The 20,272-nt window shown below is 51.4% G+C and overlaps 1 protein-coding gene across 2 annotated transcripts in view; it reads right to left on the bottom strand.

Moving 5' to 3' along the window:
* Nucleotides 1–20,272, bottom strand: part of UMODL1 (uromodulin like 1) — a 129,460-nt gene that overhangs the window by 30,837 nt on the left and 78,351 nt on the right. For both annotated transcript variants that reach the window (XM_073010805.1, XM_073010802.1), the window contains exons 5-10: nucleotides 18,704–18,890; nucleotides 16,761–16,901; nucleotides 8,022–8,276; nucleotides 4,128–4,240; nucleotides 2,303–2,522; nucleotides 372–509 (exon numbers count right to left, since the gene is read on the bottom strand). In XM_073010805.1, coding sequence (XP_072866906.1) covers nucleotides 372–509; nucleotides 2,303–2,522; nucleotides 4,128–4,240; nucleotides 8,022–8,276; nucleotides 16,761–16,901; nucleotides 18,704–18,890 — 1,054 coding nt within the window. The remainder of the gene's footprint in view (nucleotides 1–371; nucleotides 510–2,302; nucleotides 2,523–4,127; nucleotides 4,241–8,021; nucleotides 8,277–16,760; nucleotides 16,902–18,703; nucleotides 18,891–20,272) is intronic.

Raw genomic sequence — 20,272 nt, 5'->3', positions numbered from 1 at the left:
GGCTCCAGGCCACCTAGGGAGGAATCCCTTGCCCCGGGCTGCATCCTGACTTCTGTGGGCCCAAGGAACTTGGCCTTCATGGACCCCTGCACCCCTCCACTTAAAAATCTATCAAAAATTACATTTTATAATGACATCTGGATAGCGATGAGTGTAATCCAGGCTAGATTCATTGTTTTATGTATATTTACTATCCTTCTATTAATTTCTTTCTTCTGATTTTAAAAGAAATGGAAATGAAAACATTTCTGTAGGTCCCTAACATTACCATAGGTCCTCAGCGCTGTGCCGATGGAGAATTGGACCTTGCCCCACCCCCAGATTCTCGGGCAGGGGGCCTCCCCAGAGTTGGCAGCGGGGTCGACACGTACCCTCACAGGCCCGGCCTGCGCGGGAAGGGGTGGCGTCCCTGGTGGTGCGGCACTGGCAGGTGTAGGAGCCCTCCAGGTTGATGCACCAGGCAGCCGGCGAGCAGTCGTGCTCTGCGCTGTCCACACACTCGTCCCAGTCTGCCAGGGTTAGATACAAGACAAAACCCATGAGAAAATGGCCAGAGAGCGATCAGAAGACAGACCCATGCTGGAAGGAGTCCTTCCTAGCCATCTTTGCAGTGAACGGCCGGGAGCAGGGGCACTTTTGGGGCAGAGGTGGGGCATTCGTCCAACACTCTCATGACAAGTTTATGGCCTGCCCGTGCCCACCTTCACACCGGTTGGCTTATTTGGGGGCAAAGATTAGGAAATGTTGGTTTCTTTGGATGATATTAGCACCCACAGGTGCGCATCTAACCTCTCTTCTTTATTCTCTGTTTCCACACCCCAAAAGTTGAAATGCCTTCTCCTCTCTCTTTGATGTGCCAACATTCTCCAATACTTAGTGTCTCAACCAAGAAATAGAAAAGTAATTGAGCCAGGGGTAGGGTCCAGCTGAGTATAACATGAACTTCCCACGCCAGGGGTGGGGGTCCAGCTGAGTAAAACATGAACTTCCCACGCCGGGGGTGGGGTCCAGCTGAGTATAACATGAACTTCCCACGCCGGGGGTGGGGTCCAGCTGAGTATAACATGAACTTCCCACACCGGGGTTGGGTCCAGCTGAGTATAACATGAACTTCCCACACCGGGGGTGGGGTCCAGCTGAGTATAACATGACCTTCCCACACCGGGGGTGGGTCCAGCTGAGTATAACATGAACTTCCCACACCGGGGGTGGGTCCAGCTGAGTATAACATGAACTTCCCACGCCGGGGGTGGGGTCCAGCTGAGTATAACATGAACTTCCCACACCGGGGGTGGGTCCAGCTGAGTATAACATGAACTTCCCACACCGGGGGTGGGGTTCCAGCTAAGTATAACATGACCTTCCTACACCGGGGGTGGGGTCCAGCTGAGTATAACATGAACTCAACCTACCTCCAGCTTATCAGTAACTCTCCTAGGGTTGCTCTGGGTTGGGTTCGGAGCCTAGGCTGGCTGGGTTGCAGTCCATGGAGGACAGCAGAGGCACCAAGCAAGCCGCTGGCTCAAACCACCAAGCACCTCGTGTCTATTTTGGTGTGTGGTGATTCACCTAGTCTTCACTCCTCCGTCCCCCCAGACAGCTCCCAAGCGAGCTCAGAGGAAGGCGCTGACAGCTGTATTTAGTCTTGCATTATGCCTTGAGGCTTGCCGGCCCTCCAGTTCAGAGGAAGAGGCAGGTGTGGGAGCAGAAAGAGCTGCCAGCAAGCCTTTGCACCCTCCCGGGCTGGCCAGGCAAGGGCGCAGAGCAGGCAGGAGCCCAGGGCAGGACGCTGCACACTGCTCCCATTGGCCCTGCAGCCAGGTGTGGTGGCGGGCGCCTATAATCCCAGCTACTGGAGAGGCTGAGGCAGGAGAATCACTTGAACCTAGGAGGCAGAGGTTGCAGTGAGCCGAGATCGTGCCGTTGCACTCCAGCCTGGGCAACAAGAGCAAAACTCTGTCCCAACAAAAAAAAAAGAAAAGAAATAGACCCACATGTGGGCAGTTGTCCAGCAGCCTGGAAGTGCTGGGGGGGCCCTGACCACAGACACAGTGAACTTCTGTCCCTTTCCTCCGAGAGGACCTTCCAGCCCCATTTCACTCAGGGTCCTGGGCTGACCGATGAGACACAGGTGGGCTGATTGTTCAGGGCTACTGCCCTGGCCCCCGGTTCCAGTGGAGGAAGATAGAATAGGATTTGCATTTCTTTACCCTTTTAAATAAAGGAAAGACTGACTCAAAGTCACCAAGAGGATTTCTGAGCTGGAGGGCACCAGGCAGCAGGGCGGGTGGCTGGGCTGTACCTTGCACACGTGTCCCCTGCCGGTCAATCTGGAACACTGTGCTTGCCAACAGGGGCCGGAGCATGGGGGCCAGCGTGGAGACACCCACGGGAACCCCAGGGTCCTGCACGGTGATCTTGAGCCTCACGACCACGCTTCCCGCCTGGAGAGACACGATCTGCATTCTCAGTTTCCCACTTCGGTACAAGTCAGACACCGCCGGCGGGAAGGAGCTCTCGACCTAGCCAAGAGGCAACAGCTACTCAGACAGCAGACATCCATCGACGTCTTCACGACCGTTGAGCAGGGTTCCAGGTGTGACCAACGGATGGTTCATGGAGCCATTTCTCTCCTCTACAATCAAGAGGAGGCACCCAGCGACCGACCTCTCAGAGCAAGCAGAGAGGTCCATTCACAGCACCTTAGCTGGGCTTTCCCTGGGATGGCCAGGCCTGGTCTGGTGTGTGCTGGGGACTCACAGTGACCACTGCAATCAAGCTCCCAGTTATGCAGCATCAGATGGACAGTCCCCTCTGAGTGTCCCAAAAACTGGTGTGAAGGTCATTTGTGTGAGTGTTTGAGAAAGACTATTGGATTGATTGATAAATGGATTGATAGATGGAGAGGCCCCATCAAGGAACAATGCCTACGGCTCTTTGGAGCTGTCCCCCCACTTACTAGGCTGTATCCCGCAGAAAACATGCACACAGAGCCAGGTGCTTAGGGTTACCCACGCCCAAGCAAGGGAGATACCAGCCTGATTCCCCGCCTTTCTGCCAATCCATACTTGCACACACAAGTGAGTTAACATTAAAAAAGGGAGGGAGTTCTCTGAAAACAATGAAAACTAGATTCCCCCTGCAGGCAAATGTTGGGAAGCAACGCTCTGTGGGTCTCTGGCGTTTCTACACATCTTGCAAGTAGAAGCACTAACTGCCCTTTTGTTCTAGAATATCTTTCCAAGGATGTTTGCATAGTAAACAGCCTTGGGAGGGAGAGATAATGGCTCCCTCCAAAGCAAAGGGCAGGTTTGTTACTGTCTGATGTAACAGATAATGTCTCCTTCTGGAGCAAGTGCTTGCACCCGTTATAAAAGATTCAGGTTCCCTAGGGTTGGGGTTCCTCAGCTCAGGTGCAGACCCACTTTATGTGCTTCATGCTCCTGGGCCCCTCTGCGTCACCTCTGTGGGACTCGGGTGCAGGAGGGGGAAGTGGCACAACAGCACACGCATGCTGCCTGCTGTGCTGTGCTGTCTTCTGTCTCTGGCCCAGGAGTCTCGTGTCTTCTGCCAGCATGCATGACACTGTGGTAGATTCACTTGTTAGTTTGCAGGGAGGGTAAAACCTCAGACCTTATGTGATTCTTGGCAGCTTAGGAAGTCACTTTTCCCTCCAATGCACCATCTGTGGATAGATGTGCTTCCCACTGGCTTGCTTCTCCCTGGCTGTCTGCTGATGTCCCCCTTTAGTCACGAGGGAGGAATGGATGCCGTGATTGCTGGTAAACACTTTGCTAATGAAGCTACCCCAGAGCTGGAAGACAGAGCCCTCAGACAGAAGGTTCCACAGAAAATCCAGCAGTAGGATTAAATGGTGTAGACCATTTGAATAAAGGCACATATTTTAAAGATGGATTGGCCCCGTATCTGAATTAAGCACCCCATAAAAGCAGGGGGGAAGCTTTTGAGTAATCACTGTGCAATTTGGGTTTGGCCTCCCCTGAAGCTGCAGTAACATGTATTTTTGCCACAATCCCAGAGGAAGAGCTGGGCAGGAATTGGCTTGTGTTTGATGTCCTCACTCAGAACACCCAAGAAAAGATTTTTATGTCTCATTGTGGCTTTACCTCGTGAAGCAGTTGTCTAGAAAAGTCCTGGAACTCCATGCTGCTGTGGTTGAGTAACCTCTCTGTCAGGTTGTGGTTTACAATCTTTATTGTGACTTCAAATACCTGGGCATCTGAGACAGACAGTGAAACAAATTAGCCTGTGGTCAAAAGTCACACACTTGTCTGTTAATGTTTTCCATGAAGCCTACTCTTTGGTGGAGAATTTTTTTTAATAGGTTGGGGCATGAATCTTAGATTGAGGTATCCTAATTGGGGGAAATAAACGTAAGAAATGAAAGAATAAACAGTCACTTTTATGTCCAGGGCAGAGACATCCCAGGAAGGAGGTGCAAACGTCACACACAGCCCGTACCCACAGGAACTGAGATTCAACCAGTGCATGGAGGGTCCTTTCCCATGGGGTGGCTGCTGCTTTCCTTTGCCCTATTCGTAACCACAGGGCCCAGCGGGTACTCACACAGGGCCCTTACTCAGGCCCCCAACATCAGGGTGACCGAAGGGTTCCAACCTGCCTGGGACGTTCCAGAATTTAGCTCTGAAAGTCCCATCTCTCAAGAACGTACTCTGCCAGTCAAACTGGTAGGGTTGCTCACTTACAAGGGAGGTTGCATTATTTTTGGACATAAGCAAAGATGGAAAAAAGGTTCAAGATGGGACACGGGAATATTCGTCTCTCATTATGAGAAGAAACTCAGCATGCACAACCCAAGCGTCGGCAGGCACAGGAGCTGGTCGGCTGCAATTCTGCACATTTCTCTGGTTATCTAACAGCCACCCGCAGCTGTGCCCCATCCTGGCTCTCTCCCAGCTGGCAAACTACGGGCCATCAGAGAGTGTGTCACCTATGCACGCCACACTTAAGGCTGCAGAAATGCCACTAATGTCGTATATTGTATATTTCCCAGTTGGGGCCCCTGTGAATCTCCCATCTTAGCAAGAGGGAGGAGCACCCCTTGTGGCCTCCGATTCTCAGGCCCCGACGTATCGCAGAGTCTCGTGGGCCAGCGGCCTCCTCCAGGACCCTGGGAATTGGACTCCCTGGAGGCTCTGGGCATCAGGTGCCACTGTAATACCTGCCCTGCTGCATCCCGGCGTCACAGGCTCATGACAAGGTGGAATTAGACAAGGCCTTTAAAGCAAATTGGGCTCCTTCAAAAACGGCTCTACAAAAGAAGGGCATTTTAATAATCTGGAAAAGGAAAGAAAATCAAGGCTGGGAAGTGGAATAGGTTGATAATTCAGGAGTCTTCTAGAGTCTTCCAAATTATCTGTGCCTGACATTGGAATGTAGGTATTTTTTTCCTGAGGGCACGGGGTTGGTGGGGTAGGGAGGGTGAGGGCACGGGGTTAGTGGGTAGGGAGGGTGAGGGCACGAGGTTGGTGGGTGGGGAGGGTGGGGTGGGCATGGGGTTAGTGGGTGGGCAGGGTGAGGGCACGGGGTTGGTGGGTGGGGAGGGTGAGGGCACGGGATTGGTGGGGTGGGGAGGGTGAAGGCACGGGGTTGGTGGGGTGGGGAGGGTGAGGGCACGGGGTTAGTGGGGTGGGGAGGGTGAGGGCATGGGGTTGGTGGGGTGGGGAGGGTGAAGGCACGGGGTTGGTGGGTGGGGAGGGTGAGGGCACGGGATTGGTGGGGTGGGGAGGGTGAGGGCACGGGATTGGTGGGGTGGGGAGGGTGAAGGCACGGGGTTGGTGGGGTGGGGAGGGTGAGGGCACGGGGTTAGTGGGTAGGGAGGGTGAGGGCATGGGGTTGGTGGGGTGGGGAGGGGGGGTGGGCATGGGCTGGTGGGATGGGGAGGGTGGCGTGGGCATGGGGTTAGTGGGTGGGGAGGGTGAGGGCACGGGGTTGGTGGGGTGGGGAGGGTGGGGTGGGCACGGGGTTGGTGGGATGGGGAGGGTGAGGGCACGGGGTTGGTGGGGTGGGGAGGGTGAGGGCACGGGGTTGGTGGGTGGGGAGGGTGGGGTGGGCATGGGGTTAGTGGGTGGGGAGGGTGAGGGCATGGGGTTGGTGGGTGGGGAGGGTGGGGTGGGCATGGGGTTAGTGGGTGGGGAGGGTGAGGGCACGGGGTTGGTGGGGTGGGGAGGGTGGGGTGGGCACGGGGTTGGTGGGATGGCGAGGGTGAGGGCACGGGGTTGGTGGGGTGGGGAGGGTGGGGTGGGCACGGGGTTGGTGGGATGGGGAGGGTGAGGGCACGGGGTTGGTGGGGTGGGGAGGGTGAGGGCACGGGGTTGGTGGGTGGGGAGGGTGAGGGCACGGGGTTGGTGGGTGGGGAGGGTGGGGTGGGCACGGGTTGGTGGGTGGGGAGGGTGAGGGCACGGGGTTGGTGGATGGGGAGGGTGGGGTGGGCACGGGTTGGTGGGTGGGGAGGGTGAGGGCACAGGGTTGGTGGGGTGGGCAGGGAGCTGCAAGTTCCTATTGCATTTCCCATAGAGATCAATTTTGCACCCTGGAGGATGGCTCTATAATGGAACTGCCTCTCAGGCCTCAGTTTCCAAAGAGGGAAAAGAGTTCCTCCTCCCCTTAGTCCCGGCGTACTTTGGAAGTGAAATGAGAAGATGAGGTGGAGTCAGCTTGGACTGGGAAGCTGCGTGCACAGTGGAGGGCTTGTGCCGAGCGTGGCCGGGGTGCTTCGGGGCTCTCTGGATGCCCACGCTGGCTGCTGTGAGGACTTAGCTTGAGGTTCATCCCAAATCAGTTTGAAAAGGATGTAGGCTGAGCCACATTCCGCCATTCATTCTCCGCCACCACTCACTGTCACCAGCATTAACCTTGGTCTTTATGCAGCAATTTCTATGCTCTGCACTCTCTGCTGAGACGTGAAGCCCAAAGCCCACAGCCCAGGGCTCCCACCGGCTCTACGTCAGGGACACACACGTCAAGAACCCAGGACCAGAATGGAGCCCCAGCAACCCCACATTCACATCCCACAGCCACGGAGGCCAGCCTTGGGGAGAACTTCCACCAGCCAGGCCTCACCTGACCAAGTCTAGGCACCACCGGGCACCAGGCAAGTGGGGAGCAAGTCACGGGCAGAGCCAAGTGTGCCCCATGGGACAGACCCAGACGGGCCACACCGGCTCCTTCCCGACAAAGTGCCGAGTTCATGTGTGCATCATGTGTTTTGGGGACAAAAGTTTCCTCTTGGGATCACTCGAGCCCAGGAATTTGACACCAGCCTGAGCAACATGGCAAGATTCCATCCTTACGAAAAATAAAAAAATTTAGCCGGGTGTGGTGCTATGTGCCCATGGTCCCAGCTACTAGGGAGGCTGAGGTGGCAGGATCACTTGAGTCCAGGGAGTCAAGACTGCAGCGAGCTGTGATCGCACCACTGCACTCCAGCCTGGGTGACAGAGTGAGTCCCTGTCTCGAAAAGAAAAAACATTTCGTCCCAGCACAAATGTGGTGGGCACGGCATTCACTTTACATGCATCACGAGGGAAGCGAGGCATGAAAACGTCAGCGATTCTCCCCTGTCAGGGAGGGAACTTAGACCGCCTCAGTGCTGTGGGGTAAGCAGGCAGGGTCCTGATCTGCCCGCCAGGAACTGCCACCTTCTGCTTTATTATTATTTTATTCCTTTGCTTCACTCTAGCTGATGCCTTATTGGTTCTTCTGATTCCACATGTTGTCCCCTCACATGGCAGAGTGAACCCCGATCAGGATGAGACGCAGGGAAGCGAGGGAGCCCGTGAAGGCACCAGTGGGCCGGTGCAATGCCAGGCAGGCAGTGGGATAACTGGGAGGGGAGGGAGGAAGTGCGGGGCGGTCAGTGACTTCTGGTGCCCTGGTTATAGGAAGAACAATGCGACGTGCTAAGGCCATGGAACTGGTATAGAAAGACAAGTGCACAAGCTAACGTGGGTCTCTGACTGGGGGTGGGGGGGCCTTACCGGTTTTGACAGTCAGCGTGGTGGAGATGTCGGTCCCACACCCCTGGTAGCTGGTCTTCACCCTGTACAGCACTCCAGCCTCCAGCCCAGCCACCGCCAGTGCTTGGCCCTGTGTCCTGACGCTCCTGAGCAAATCCGTACCCCGGTAAACCCAGACATGGAAAGTGTGGTTCTGTGTAGAATTTAAACACCAGGATACTTGAAAACTGCTACTGGTGACGTTGAGGACCACGTAGTCACTGAGTGGAGGACAATCTACGAAAGCACAGGAAGAGAAGACGAGCAAAGGGTCAGCGAGCGCGGCTTTATCTTCTGAAGCAGGTAACACAGCCTCGTCTCAACTTGGTTCTCACTGATTTATTGATCAAGTTGACCCATGCAGGACAGCACTCGCTGTTTTCTGTTTTTTGTTGTGAGGCAGAGTCTCACTCTGTCGCCCAGGCTGAAGTGCAGTGGTGCGATCTCTGCTCACTGCAACCTCCGCCTCCCCAGTTCAAACAACTCTCTGCCTCAGCCTCCCGAGTAGCTGAGATTACAGGTGCTCGCCCCCATGTCCTACTAATTTTTTTGTATTTTTAGTAGAGATGGGGTTTCACCATGTTAGCCAGGATGATCCTGGTCTCCTGACCTCGTGATCCATCCGCCTCAGCCTCCCAACGTGCTGGGATTACAGGTGTGAGCCACCACGCCTGGCCCACTCGCTGTTTTTTGTTTGTTTGTTTGTTTGTTTGTTTTCCAATTATAAATGAAACCCATTCGTTCAAAACAGAGTATCAATCTTCTCTCTCTGCAGGCTTCTCAGTAATTTTGGAAGGTAGCTCAGGATTGCATTCAGTGATGGGGATAGTTGAGATGAAATGGAGAAGCAAGAGGTCTGAAGTTGAAGTCTCAGCCTCTCTATCACTGAGCCAAGTTTGGTAGGAGTCCTCCAAATGTGCCTCTGTCTACACAATGAATAGCATTGAGTTGTGGGGCTCCTTGGGATCCAGAATCGGTGGTTACTAGAAAGTCAGGACACTCTCTCTGGGGACCCGTTGGCAGTCATTGTATAGAAAACATTTGTAGCAATGGCCACGACAGTGTAAGGTTTCTGTGCCACGTCTACAAACGCTGCCTTGCCAGCTTCTCCCAGGGCCCTGGGCTGCTCTGATTCACGACAAGCACTTGGTCATTTGCACGAGAACGTCTGCACTGGGCTGACTCATCACGCCGTAAACGATGGCCTCGTCGGAAGCAGGACTCAGAAACCAGGCTGAGCTTCCTTTATTGCCTTTTTTATGCTTTTCCTATTGAAATCCATGCCTCAGGGAGCAAAGCTCTGATGTACCAACCTATATATATGCCAGTGCTCAAATAGCATTGAAGCTCTTTTTTGGTTAAAAAAAATTCTGGCTGTACAGCAAGTATCTGGGCAGCAAGAGTTATATAAAAAGTAGATGGCCCCCAGTCTAGTCACCAAAATTTTCACATGAGAGTTTAAATTCTATAAAAACAAGCAATGAAGAATTTTAAAAAATATATTTTGCAAAACTGTGGTAAAGAAAATAATAATTTTATAATGTGTGGCTTCCCAAAGCCTTTTATATAAGGATTGGTAGGATATATACTTTCTAGTATCATGAAAAAAATTCTGTTTTTAGACGCATGTGCCTGCTTTCTCTCAATAACAAATTGAAAAAAAACCCAACACTATCCAACTCATTTCCCTTTTCGCCTTGGCTGCCAAGAGGCTCAGAATCCAATTTAGTGCCCAGTCACCACCACGCGACATAGCCCTGCTGTCTCTTCCTTCCAATCCGAGACTGAGCTGCCTCTTTTGAATCTTGGGCCCTGTATAGGTGAGCTCCCCCACTGAAAACCCTGCCGCTCCACCTCCCAGTAGATGAGCATCTGTTAGGGGAATCTGCACAGGCTTCACTCGGACAGGATCAGTGACATCCATCCAAATTCTGATGTGTCCTAATAACACTCCTAGGATGTGGGGTAGAATGTATTTTTTAAAAGACACATCTATACTTTTTACAGGATTATCCAGTGATTTTTGGCATATTGATCAGAGACACAGACATGGATTCATTCTTTATGATATTTTCTTTAGTGGCAAGAAAAGCAGAAATGCTTCCACTGAGGGTGGCCCAGAGCTTGGGACCTGAGATTGTGGGTGGCACCCCCCATCTCCAGGGTCACCAGAACCCGGGAATCAAAAAGACCCCCCACTGCCTGGCCTTCTAACAACCACCCAGCTTTTTAAAGTCTGTTCCTTGGGAACGTATGTCTCACTGCAAAAGGAAGGAAGGGCTACAATTTCTTTTCCAAAAAGTCTGCTAAAAGCACTGACTGTTCTATTTTTGTACAGTCAGGACACAGCCCCAAGCATTTTTTTATCCATGTCAGTGGAGGATGGTGTGACAGCAAAACGCCCTGCAAACAGGAAAGTGGGGCGGCCACGAGCAAGCCCAGCGGCTTGAACAGCAGCCCCCAGTCCACACCCAGGGCTCCAACCTTGCCTCCTTGTTGCCATTCAGATATCAAACTTGATACAGAGTGAGAGAGCACATGGATGGGACAACAGATGGCCCACCCAGATTACAGGCCATTTAAAAGCACATTCTATAAGGGGTGCTTCTCAGCAGAGCGGAATTAAAATTAAAAGGGCACCCGTACTTATTTGAAAAGAATGCAGAGGAAAGGTGTTTGGAAAGAAGTCTCAAAGGGTACAGGGGTGGCAATGTATGCTTTATCTCTTTTAATAAATATGTTTACCCTTTAAATTAAGATGCCAGTGGGTTTTTGGATCACTGGATGGGGACCTGCAAATCTGGCATTTCAAATGCTGTGAAAGCCCTCGGAGGCATCTGCAGAAGCTGCCATCAGTGATTTCTGCAACTAAGAGAGATTGTGAGCATTTGGGGAAAGAGAATCTCATCTAATCCAAAGAAATGCATTATCCCTGAGGACAACGCTCCCATCCAATATCTGCGTGGCCCTTTTCCAGTCTGTTACCTTGAAGCATTTGGAATTGTCCATATTTGACCATGTTTGTCCAACAAGGGCACCAATTTCTTATGGCTCAATTTTTTTTTATTGAGCATCTACTATGCACCCGGCATCACTATAAACACTGAGGGAACAAGGATGAGTTAATGTCCACAGTGTCCAAGCTGCACAGTATGCATTATAGCAGCAGTAGGAACTCGCAGGGAGCTATAAATTAACTCGCTGGTGTGAACCCCCTACAGTACTCCCTCCCACGACATCCATGTCACAATCCAGCCATGCTATCGGTGACACAGTTACAGGTAATGTTTCCTGGGTGCTGTGTGCACCAGGCATGTTATCCTATTTAGTCCTTACAGCAATCCCAAGTAATAGGTTCTTCTAGGATCCGCATTTTACAGAGGACAAAACTGAGGCCTAGAAAGGTCAAGTAGGTAGTATATGGCAAAGCTGAACAATAAGAAATAGCAAAGTTCATTTGCCTTACTACTAAGCTTTCCTATCACCTGTAGTAGGCTGAATAACAACCTTCAAAGATATCAAGTCCTAATCCCTGCAACCTATGACTGTGACCTTATTTGGAAAAGGAATCTTTGCAGATGTGATTCAGTGAAGTATCTTCAGATGGAAAGATAATCCTGGATTTCCCAGGTCCACCCTAAATGCAATCACAAGTGTCCTTATAAGAGAGAATCAGGGGAGATTTGCACACAGACACAGACACACACACATGCACGCACACACACAAAGGAGAAGGTGGTATGAAGCTGGAATAGAGAAAGAACAAAGATGTTCACCTTGAAGATGGAGTAGGGCTAGGCGTGGTGGCTCACATCTGTAATCCCAGAACTTTGGGAGACCAAAGTGGGCATATGGCTTGAGCCCAGGAGTTTGAAACCAGCTTGGGCAATATAGCAAGACCCCCATCTTTACAAAAAAACACAAACATTAGCCATACGTGGTGATGTGTGCCTATAGTCCCAGCTACTTTGGGGGCTGAGCTAGGAGGATCAATTGAACCCTGGAGATGGAGTCTGCAGTGAACCGAGATTGTGCCATTGCACTTCAGCCTGAGTGACAGAGCAAGACCCTGTCAAAAAACAAAACAAAACAAAACAAAAACAGAAGAAGGAGGGATGCAGCCACAAGCCAAGAAATGCCGGCAGCCACCAGAGGGCAGAGAGGCAAGGAATGGATTCTCCCAGAGCCTCTGGGGAGCACAGCCCACCTGGCATCCTGATTTGGGCCCAGTGCTAACTATTTCAAATTTCTGGTCTTCAGATCTATGAGAGGATACATTTCTCTTGTTTGAAGCCACCCAGTTCATGGGTCTTTGTTAGGGAAACCCAGGAAACTTACATATCTCCCAATCCTTCTTTAACGAAATTTCACTGCAGCTGTTCCTGTGGCTGGAGAGCACAGCTTGAAGAGTTTTCTTTGTGTTGTAAAACCAACCAACCAACTTCTAACATGCTAAGGCCAATCTCTCTTTTGTTGGACAGACCTTGCGGCATTTTAAAACTAGAAATCTTCCTTCTACCCCTGACTCCTCTCTTCCAGGGTAGGCCCCTATAACTTGGGTTTTGGTTTTCATTAGCTAGAACACCCTCCTTTGGTCACCCTTAAATCGGGACCCTTTTCAGTGTCCCCCTTAAATGTAGCCTAGAAAATGATGCTGTTGACTCTGTGTTTGCATGACCCAAGGCCACGGGAATGTGGTTAATCTAAACTTCAGGCCCCAGAGCCCCTGCTCCACAGCCCTCCCCATCCACAGCTAGAAACACAAGTTCAGAACTTTGCCGCTATCTGGGTAAAGCACCCTGGGTTCTCCACGTCTGACAGCCTGGCCCTTGTTTCTTCTGGGCAGCCATGACTCATCTCTGGTTCAGCAGGGAAGGTGCCAGGGATGCTGTTTCCTTAGCAATGTGCAATTGGAATTCACTCTAAACTGCTGAACTGGAAACACTGGATTAGTGTGTCCTGCCCTATTAGAAGAGAAGCCAGGACCGCGCAGCCTCCCCTGTTTGTGTTTGGCGGTCGCTCGAGCGGCCGTGTATCCTGACGTAATCTGGCAGCTCACTGCGCCAAGCAACACAGCAGAGTGTGACTGCCAACAGACCTAACCGTAAATAGAATCTAGTATTTTTCCAGATGACTGACGAGGGTAAAAATAACTATTCGGAAAATACCTGTTTTCTAACCTTCTGCGCTCACGAAAGGGACAGGATTCTCACCCTGGAAGCCACAGAGCAGGAATCTATAGGCGGTTCTCTGCAGAACTTAGTGGGGTGCCGTGGGGTGTGCACGGGGTGCGAAGATCTAAGTGGATCTCAAGGCCACGTGCTGTGGGGTACAGGAGTGTTCTCAGTGTTTTGCTGCCAGAGCTGGGCTGGACATTTTTAACACCTGGAGACCCTTGGGATGACCACTGTGAAAACCTGTCTTTCCGTGATTGATCCAGGAAACGTTTGTGGAGTGCCTGCTCTTTGCAGGGCACCAGGGATTCATCTGCCAGCGGGTGGAAGGCAAGGCTACTCTCCCCACACAGCCTCATTCTGATAGGAGGAGAACATTCCTGGTGGTAGGGGGAGCGTCTGACCCTGGAGCCCACCACATCCACAGCTGGCTCTGGTGACTGGTCCACTCCCTCCACCCCTCGCCCACAGAACAACGAGAAGAGCCAATCAGAACCTTAGGCTGAGCACGGGGGCTCCTGCCTGCAATTCCAGCGCTTTATGAGGCCAAGGAGAGAGGATCTCTTGAGGCTGGGAGCTTGAGACCAGCCTGGGCTACTCAGCGAGACTTCGTCTCTACAAAAAATTTAAAAATGAGCCAGCTGTGGTGGTGCACGTCTGTGGTCCCAGCTACTCCAGAGGCTGAGGTTGGAGCCTGGGAGCTGGAGGCTGCAGTGGCCAGTGATCACGCCACTGCACTCCAGCCTGAGCGACAGAGTAAGACCCTGTCTCTACAAAAAATAAAAAATAAAATTAATTAAATAAATAAACCACAACCTTAGACTCCTTTTCCTAGTTGAGCTCTGGAACACCAAAGAAAATAATTCGAGTCTTCTGGAGCTCTACCGACTCTTGGTCCTAAGCACTCATGAAGGTGAGAAGGGCATGGCGGTTTCCCTGAGTGCACCAGGACAAAGGACAGCCCCCGAGGACCGGGGAGAGGCCATCACACTCTCAGGCAGGTCCCCTCCAGAGGGCTGCTAGGGAAGACGGCGTCGGTATGATGAGGGTGGCAGGGAGTCACGAACAGCTGGTTCATGTGCGTCTGCAGAGAACCAGCGTTGGGATCTTATGCAAGAAAATCACCTTCGTCTCCCTCAATTTCCTCTTCTGAAAAAATGAGCGTAAGAAGAGTAGTTGCCTCTTGAGGTTATTCTAAGAATCTAAACGAAGCAATACCCACAGAGTGCGGAGAGCAGAGCCCAGTGTATGTGAAGTGCCGGCAACTGCCAGCTGTACTGTTGTTGTGAACAAAGGGATGGTCCTCACTGTTGAGTCCTTTTAAGGAAAAAGAACATGCAAACTAAATGATTAACGAATTCAAATTGGGTATAAAGAGATTCTCTGTAACCCTTGTCACAATGTTACAGTTCCAGACTCCTGGAAGCAACAGAAGTGCTCCCATGAGGGGAAAGAATATTATATGATTGCTTTAGAAAGCTGTTAGTTTTCAACTACCAATAATTGTCATGGTGAAAACCAGGATTCTTCTTGGAAACTTTGTACACACTATAGGAACTGAAGAAAGCAGCTTATAAAATTACACATGCAGCAGGATTTAAATAAGGTTAAAAAAACAAACAAACAAACTTGTATTCAATAAGGTCAAAACCTGGAAAGGAACAGGGAATAGAAAGAGCTGGGATCAGCGTTGCCTGAGAGACCCCCTGGGAGTCCACCGCCTCCTCCACACCAGGCTTTCCTTCCCTTAGCCTCTTCATAGTCAAGCTTCCCTGCAAGATTCTCAGTTGTTCTCTCTTCTTTCTCTCCTCCAGCTGTCTTCCTAACCTGGGCTGCTGGCTGCTTCCCTTCTGCTCTCCTGAAGCCGGCACCAGATCCTCGCAGTTCCCGCTGTTACCCACGCGTGTGCCCTCCCTGCTTGCCGTCCAGCTTACCGCTTGCTTGCCTGGGGCTTGCTGAGCCTTCCCTGCTGACCTGGCTGCACACGCCCGTCCAGTTGTTTTCCTGCCTTACCCCTGTCCTCTGCTGCCTCTCCTCCTGCACTGACCTGGCACTGTTGGGGTTCTCTGGCCGCAGGCCCCTGGCCTCTTGCCTTCTCTTAGCCATGCCATGGTTTAAGTGTCACCTGGAGGCAAGTGACCCTGGACTCACACATGCAGCCCAGCCCCACCTCTGCGCTCCAGCACCACGTGTCCTTCTCAGTCAGCATCCTGGCACCTCCACTCACTCCATCTCAGCTGTAACTATTACTGACAATAATAACAACAGCTCGCATCTTCCCCATCCATTCCAGTGGAAACACCCTCTACTCCATTGTTCAGTCAAGACATCTGGATTCCGTCTTCTTTCCTTTGTCCTCTTCTTCACTGAATTAATCAGTAAGTTCCAGAGGTTCTACCTCTAAAATGTTGCCTGAATCCCTTTCTCCACCACCTTCTACACCCTAGACTCCTGCACGCAGTGTATCATCTTTATAGCGCCTTCCTACATTTCAGATTACACAGTTACTTCTTATTGCAAGCTGCTTGATGGCAGAGCCAATCCCGTGTGCCAGTCCTGGTTGCTACATCCCTCCCCACTCCCAACGGGGACAGACCTGGGCACGTTTTTCTACGTGCTTTCCCCCACGCCCGGCCTGCTCTTCTGCTCCCCAGGCTGACCCCGCAATGCTAGGGATGGTCCCAGCTTATCCCCGTGGTTCCAGTGCAGACATCAGTCATGCCCTTTCATGCGCTAAAATGTCTCCATTTCCACAATCCACTAGACGGACAGAGATTAGGACCTGCTTCTGCATGCTACCATTACCAGCACCTAGCACAGTGAATAGCACCTACAGCAACATTTCCTAAGCCAAAGAACGGAGGCAAGAGTGGCCCACTAGGAGACCAATGATGGTTGAGAGAACTAAGTGTATCCTGTGCCTGTGAGCCAGCCGTTCCCTCTCAGCAAGAAGAGTCTCTGTGGTCTGAAGACCATCCAGCCTTTGAAAAATGCCTTCACCCTTTTCCCGTTTCGAAGACAAAAAGGGCAGCTCACTGCCAACACTCATTTGATTTTACATCAACACACTCTTTGGGGCTAAAGCAAATCTAACTGATTTTCAATATGAAAATAAAATATAAAAACTGTTCTTGGAGTTATTTCTAAACAGAACTAACCTCAGAATCGTCTGAATCATCAGAATCGTCTATTTCAGAAAAACAGGTTCAGCAAATGAATCGTCGGCCAACAACTTGTCTGATAACAATGTTAACAACACACGTAGGAATGCTGTTTTCTAGGATTTGACATTTCCAGCAATCAGGAGTCACTATATTTTGTAAATGGAAACACCACTGCTAAAAACAGAATGCTATAAGGAGAATTGTGTCTTTTGTTTCCACAGTCGACATACCAGACTGATGCGAAAATAATAATAAAAGCAAGATATTTCATGGCAAAGTTATCGCGGGGTAAATGCTGCAGCTGCAAGCACTGCTGGTGAGTATTCCGGGGGCAAATGGGAATTAAGCAATTCCCACACTATCTGAGAGAGCCTAGCCGTTACCTTCCCACTCCAGGTTGAGCTTCCGCGGAGACGTGGCTGGAGCTTCCTGGTGACAGACGCACTGGTACGAGCCCTCCAGGTTTGCGCACAGTTCCCTTCCAGAACAGGCGTTGAGCTCCTCGTAGAAACACTCATTGACATCTACAGGGACGGACAGCCGGACCCACACTCAGCAGTTGCCGCCACCTCGCCGTCCTCATCTACCTGCACACGCACGGCCTCTGTGGACTCGTGCCATGGATTTGTGCCACGTCGGTTGAGGGGTGCCTTGGGCAGTGGGCCCAAGAGGGACTATGGAAGCCTCATCTTAGAGGGCCCCGTGCGGCTGCTGGCCATCTTCATCTAAGCAGTGGCCCACCTTCAGGCCGGGCTCGCGGCTAGCTCACCGGGCAGCCTCACATGAGCAAATTACTCTGGGCTGGACTGAGACTGGGTGGTCATGAAAAGACGGGGCCAAAACATCCCATCCCAAGGGTAAAGCAAATTGATGGGTGTTTTCTGTGCCAACAAAGAAACCCAGGGTCACCCCTGACATTCTGAGGCTGGCCAGGCCTCCCAGACAGAACCATCTCACAGCGACCAGCCTCTTCATAATGCTGTCGAAGCACAGACAGTGATAAGCTCGTGTGTCATCCACAAAATACTAACGCCCCTCTCTTGGCCCAAATGACTGATTATTAGTTCTTCACAAATTATAGCTTATCTTTATGCAATCGTGCCCATCCCGTTTGCTTACATGTACTGAGATTCCCAATCATGGAGTTGCCTTCATTTCCTGACAGCATTCAATCCAGAACAAAATCACACTTCCCTAGACCCTCCCCAAACCACCCGATCACAACCCACTTCCTGTAACAGTTTCTTTCTAACAATCTCTTACTGAGAGACCTCATGGTTTTCCATGGTATGGGTGCTCCCTTGCTGCCTCGAATAATAAACTCAACTGGTCCACCCACAGGTGTGCTCCTGCAACCTCTGGCCGAACGTCATTGACGGAGCAGATGATAGAACAAACACTTTGCTTAATGGCACTAGAGCAATGCAGCTTGGTTTTGAAGAACATGTACGGATCTGAAGGGAGATCACTGCAATCGCTAGAGCTTTCACACGGCTTTGAGCCCTGGCATTGTCACGTGCCTCCTCAGTGTCATACAAGAGGCTTCACCAAGGCAGCTACCCTCCCGCAAAGCCGTGGGAGCAGCAGACTAGCCTGGCTGCCTCCTGCTTGGGTCCAGGAAGCCGTACAGGAGCCTGGCGGTTTGCTTGCGGACTGTCTGTGGCTGCTACCGCAGCAGGGCTGAGTTGTTGAGACAGAGACCACGTGGGCCCACAAAGCCAAAAATATTTACTATCTGGTCCCTTTTAGATAAGGTTTGCCAATTCCTGACGTAGGACGACAACAACAAAGAATAGGTAATTTCTTCCAGAAACAAGGCCACGTCTATGTGCTTTGCCAGATACAAACTCAACTTTAGACAAATTCTGCTGAAGGAGCCTTTGGAGTACAAGGATGTCCTTGGCAAGGGTGGGAAAGAGGTGAGAGGGAAATTTAGGAAACCAAAGAACTGAAGAAACAAGTCCGTTGTGTGTGGCTCTGGGATTTGCCTTCCAGTGTCCACTAGGATGGAAGGAGAAGCCTGCCGAGGGGGAAGGACTCGAGAGGGATCCGAGGAGAGATGGAGGGAAGGGGAGAGGGGCCAGAAATGGGGGGCAAAATAAGTTCTCGAGGTCTGGACTTGGGGACTTGGAGTTTACAGGGTGAGCTGAAGGCAGATCCCACACCTGTGGGATGAACACACTTGAACCGGTTATTCTTTCATTCCTGAACTTAAACCTCCTTTAAAAGACAAAGGACTAGTCTGGCTTTAGCGTCCACCTTGCATTTTGGTTGTTCAGGCCCCACCCTGCAGCCTCCCCAGAGGGAGGATCGAGGGAAGCCCAACCTTGCACCTGGACGCTGATCACTTCATAGACACGCTTCGCAATGTCACCCAGCAGGGCAGAGACGTCGGCCACAGGCAGTGGCTGCAGCAGGCCCAGCAGCAGCCGTGACACCGTGGTGGAGGCGTCCCCAGGGGCTGAGTGCAGGTGGTGGGTGGTGGAGGCCATTGGTTGCAGGGCGCTGGTGACCTGTGAAGCCAGAATCAGAGCATCACACGGCAGAAGGACACCCTGTCAGACAGACAAGGAGATTGAGGCCCGCAGCGTTGAAATGAACTGTCCACACACACACACCATTCTGCTCCTCAGCAAAGAACTTCTACGGTACTTACACATCCGTCACTAGCCTAATAAAAGTCCTACAAACCAGAACTATCAATACCTTTCAGCACCAGTTGTGATGAGCTGAATTCTGTCCCCTAAAATCCATATGTTGAAGTCCTAAGCTCCAGCACCTCCAAATGTGACCTTATTTGGAAACAGGGTCACTGCAGATATAATTAATGAAGGTGGGTTCTAACCCAATATGGCTGGTGCCCTCATAAAAAGGGGAAATGTGGACACAGAAACAGATATGAATGGGGGAAAGACAGTGTGAAGAGATGGAGAAGACAGCTGCCTGCAGGCCAGGGAGAGAGGCCCAGAGGCCTCAGGAGGAACCAGCCCTGCCGACACCTTGATTTCGGACTTTCCAGTCCCCAGAACTGTGAGAGAGGAAGTTTCTGTTGTTTGAAGCCCCCAGTCTGTGGTCCTTGGTAATGGTGGCCCCAGGACACTAATACAGCAGCCAGCCCCAGGACCCTCGGTCTCCCACCCTTGCCAAGACTGCAGGTCTCTTGCAGCTGACGACAGAGAATTAGAACTAGAATTAGACAATTTGAGATCACAAGCCACGCTCTCCTGTTGTGTACATCCAAACATCCAATTACTTTTTTGAGGTTTAATGATCACTTTCCTCATTTCAATGCATTATTTTTATTTCAGTTTAATATCTTGAATCTCAACCCTTGGGAAGTCAGGCAAACCGGCAGCTGCACAGCCAGACCAGCGGTCACCAAAACAAACTTTGTCAGCAAACCCCCGAGTCTCCACTGGGAACACCGAAGGAGGTTTGGGGAGAGCTGGGGTCCTCTGATACACACTTGAAGCCCCTTCCTGGGAGGAGATGCAACTCGTCATTTAGAATACAGAAATGGGAACCAGCCCTGGCCTCATTGGAACCCCTTATTCAGCAGCAGAAACAGGCCTCGGAGCCCAGCCCCTGCTGCTGCCTGACCCCTGGGCAAGGCAGGCGCTTCTACAGGGGGTGATGGGCTGGTTGGAGACACGAAACCTGCATACATGAGGAGACAGCAGGTGGCACACAGCAATAGTGAAAACACAACGACCACAACGGCTCTGGCCCCACACACATCAGGAAGCTCAGGAACCATCTTGAGCTCTTTACATGTATGATTTAAACTCATGGGCCCTGTCTCAGGCAGGGTTAGGATTATTTCTATTTATTTATTTATTTATTTACTTACTTACTTACTTACTTACTTACTTACTTGCTTACTTAGAGACAGAGT

Source organism: Chlorocebus sabaeus, chromosome 2, assembly GCF_047675955.1.
Source record: "Chlorocebus sabaeus isolate Y175 chromosome 2, mChlSab1.0.hap1, whole genome shotgun sequence".
Taxonomy (NCBI): Eukaryota; Metazoa; Chordata; class Mammalia; order Primates; family Cercopithecidae; genus Chlorocebus; species Chlorocebus sabaeus.
The sequence above is the reverse complement of the archived record's forward strand: the minus strand, read 5'-3'. Positions and strand labels throughout refer to the sequence as shown.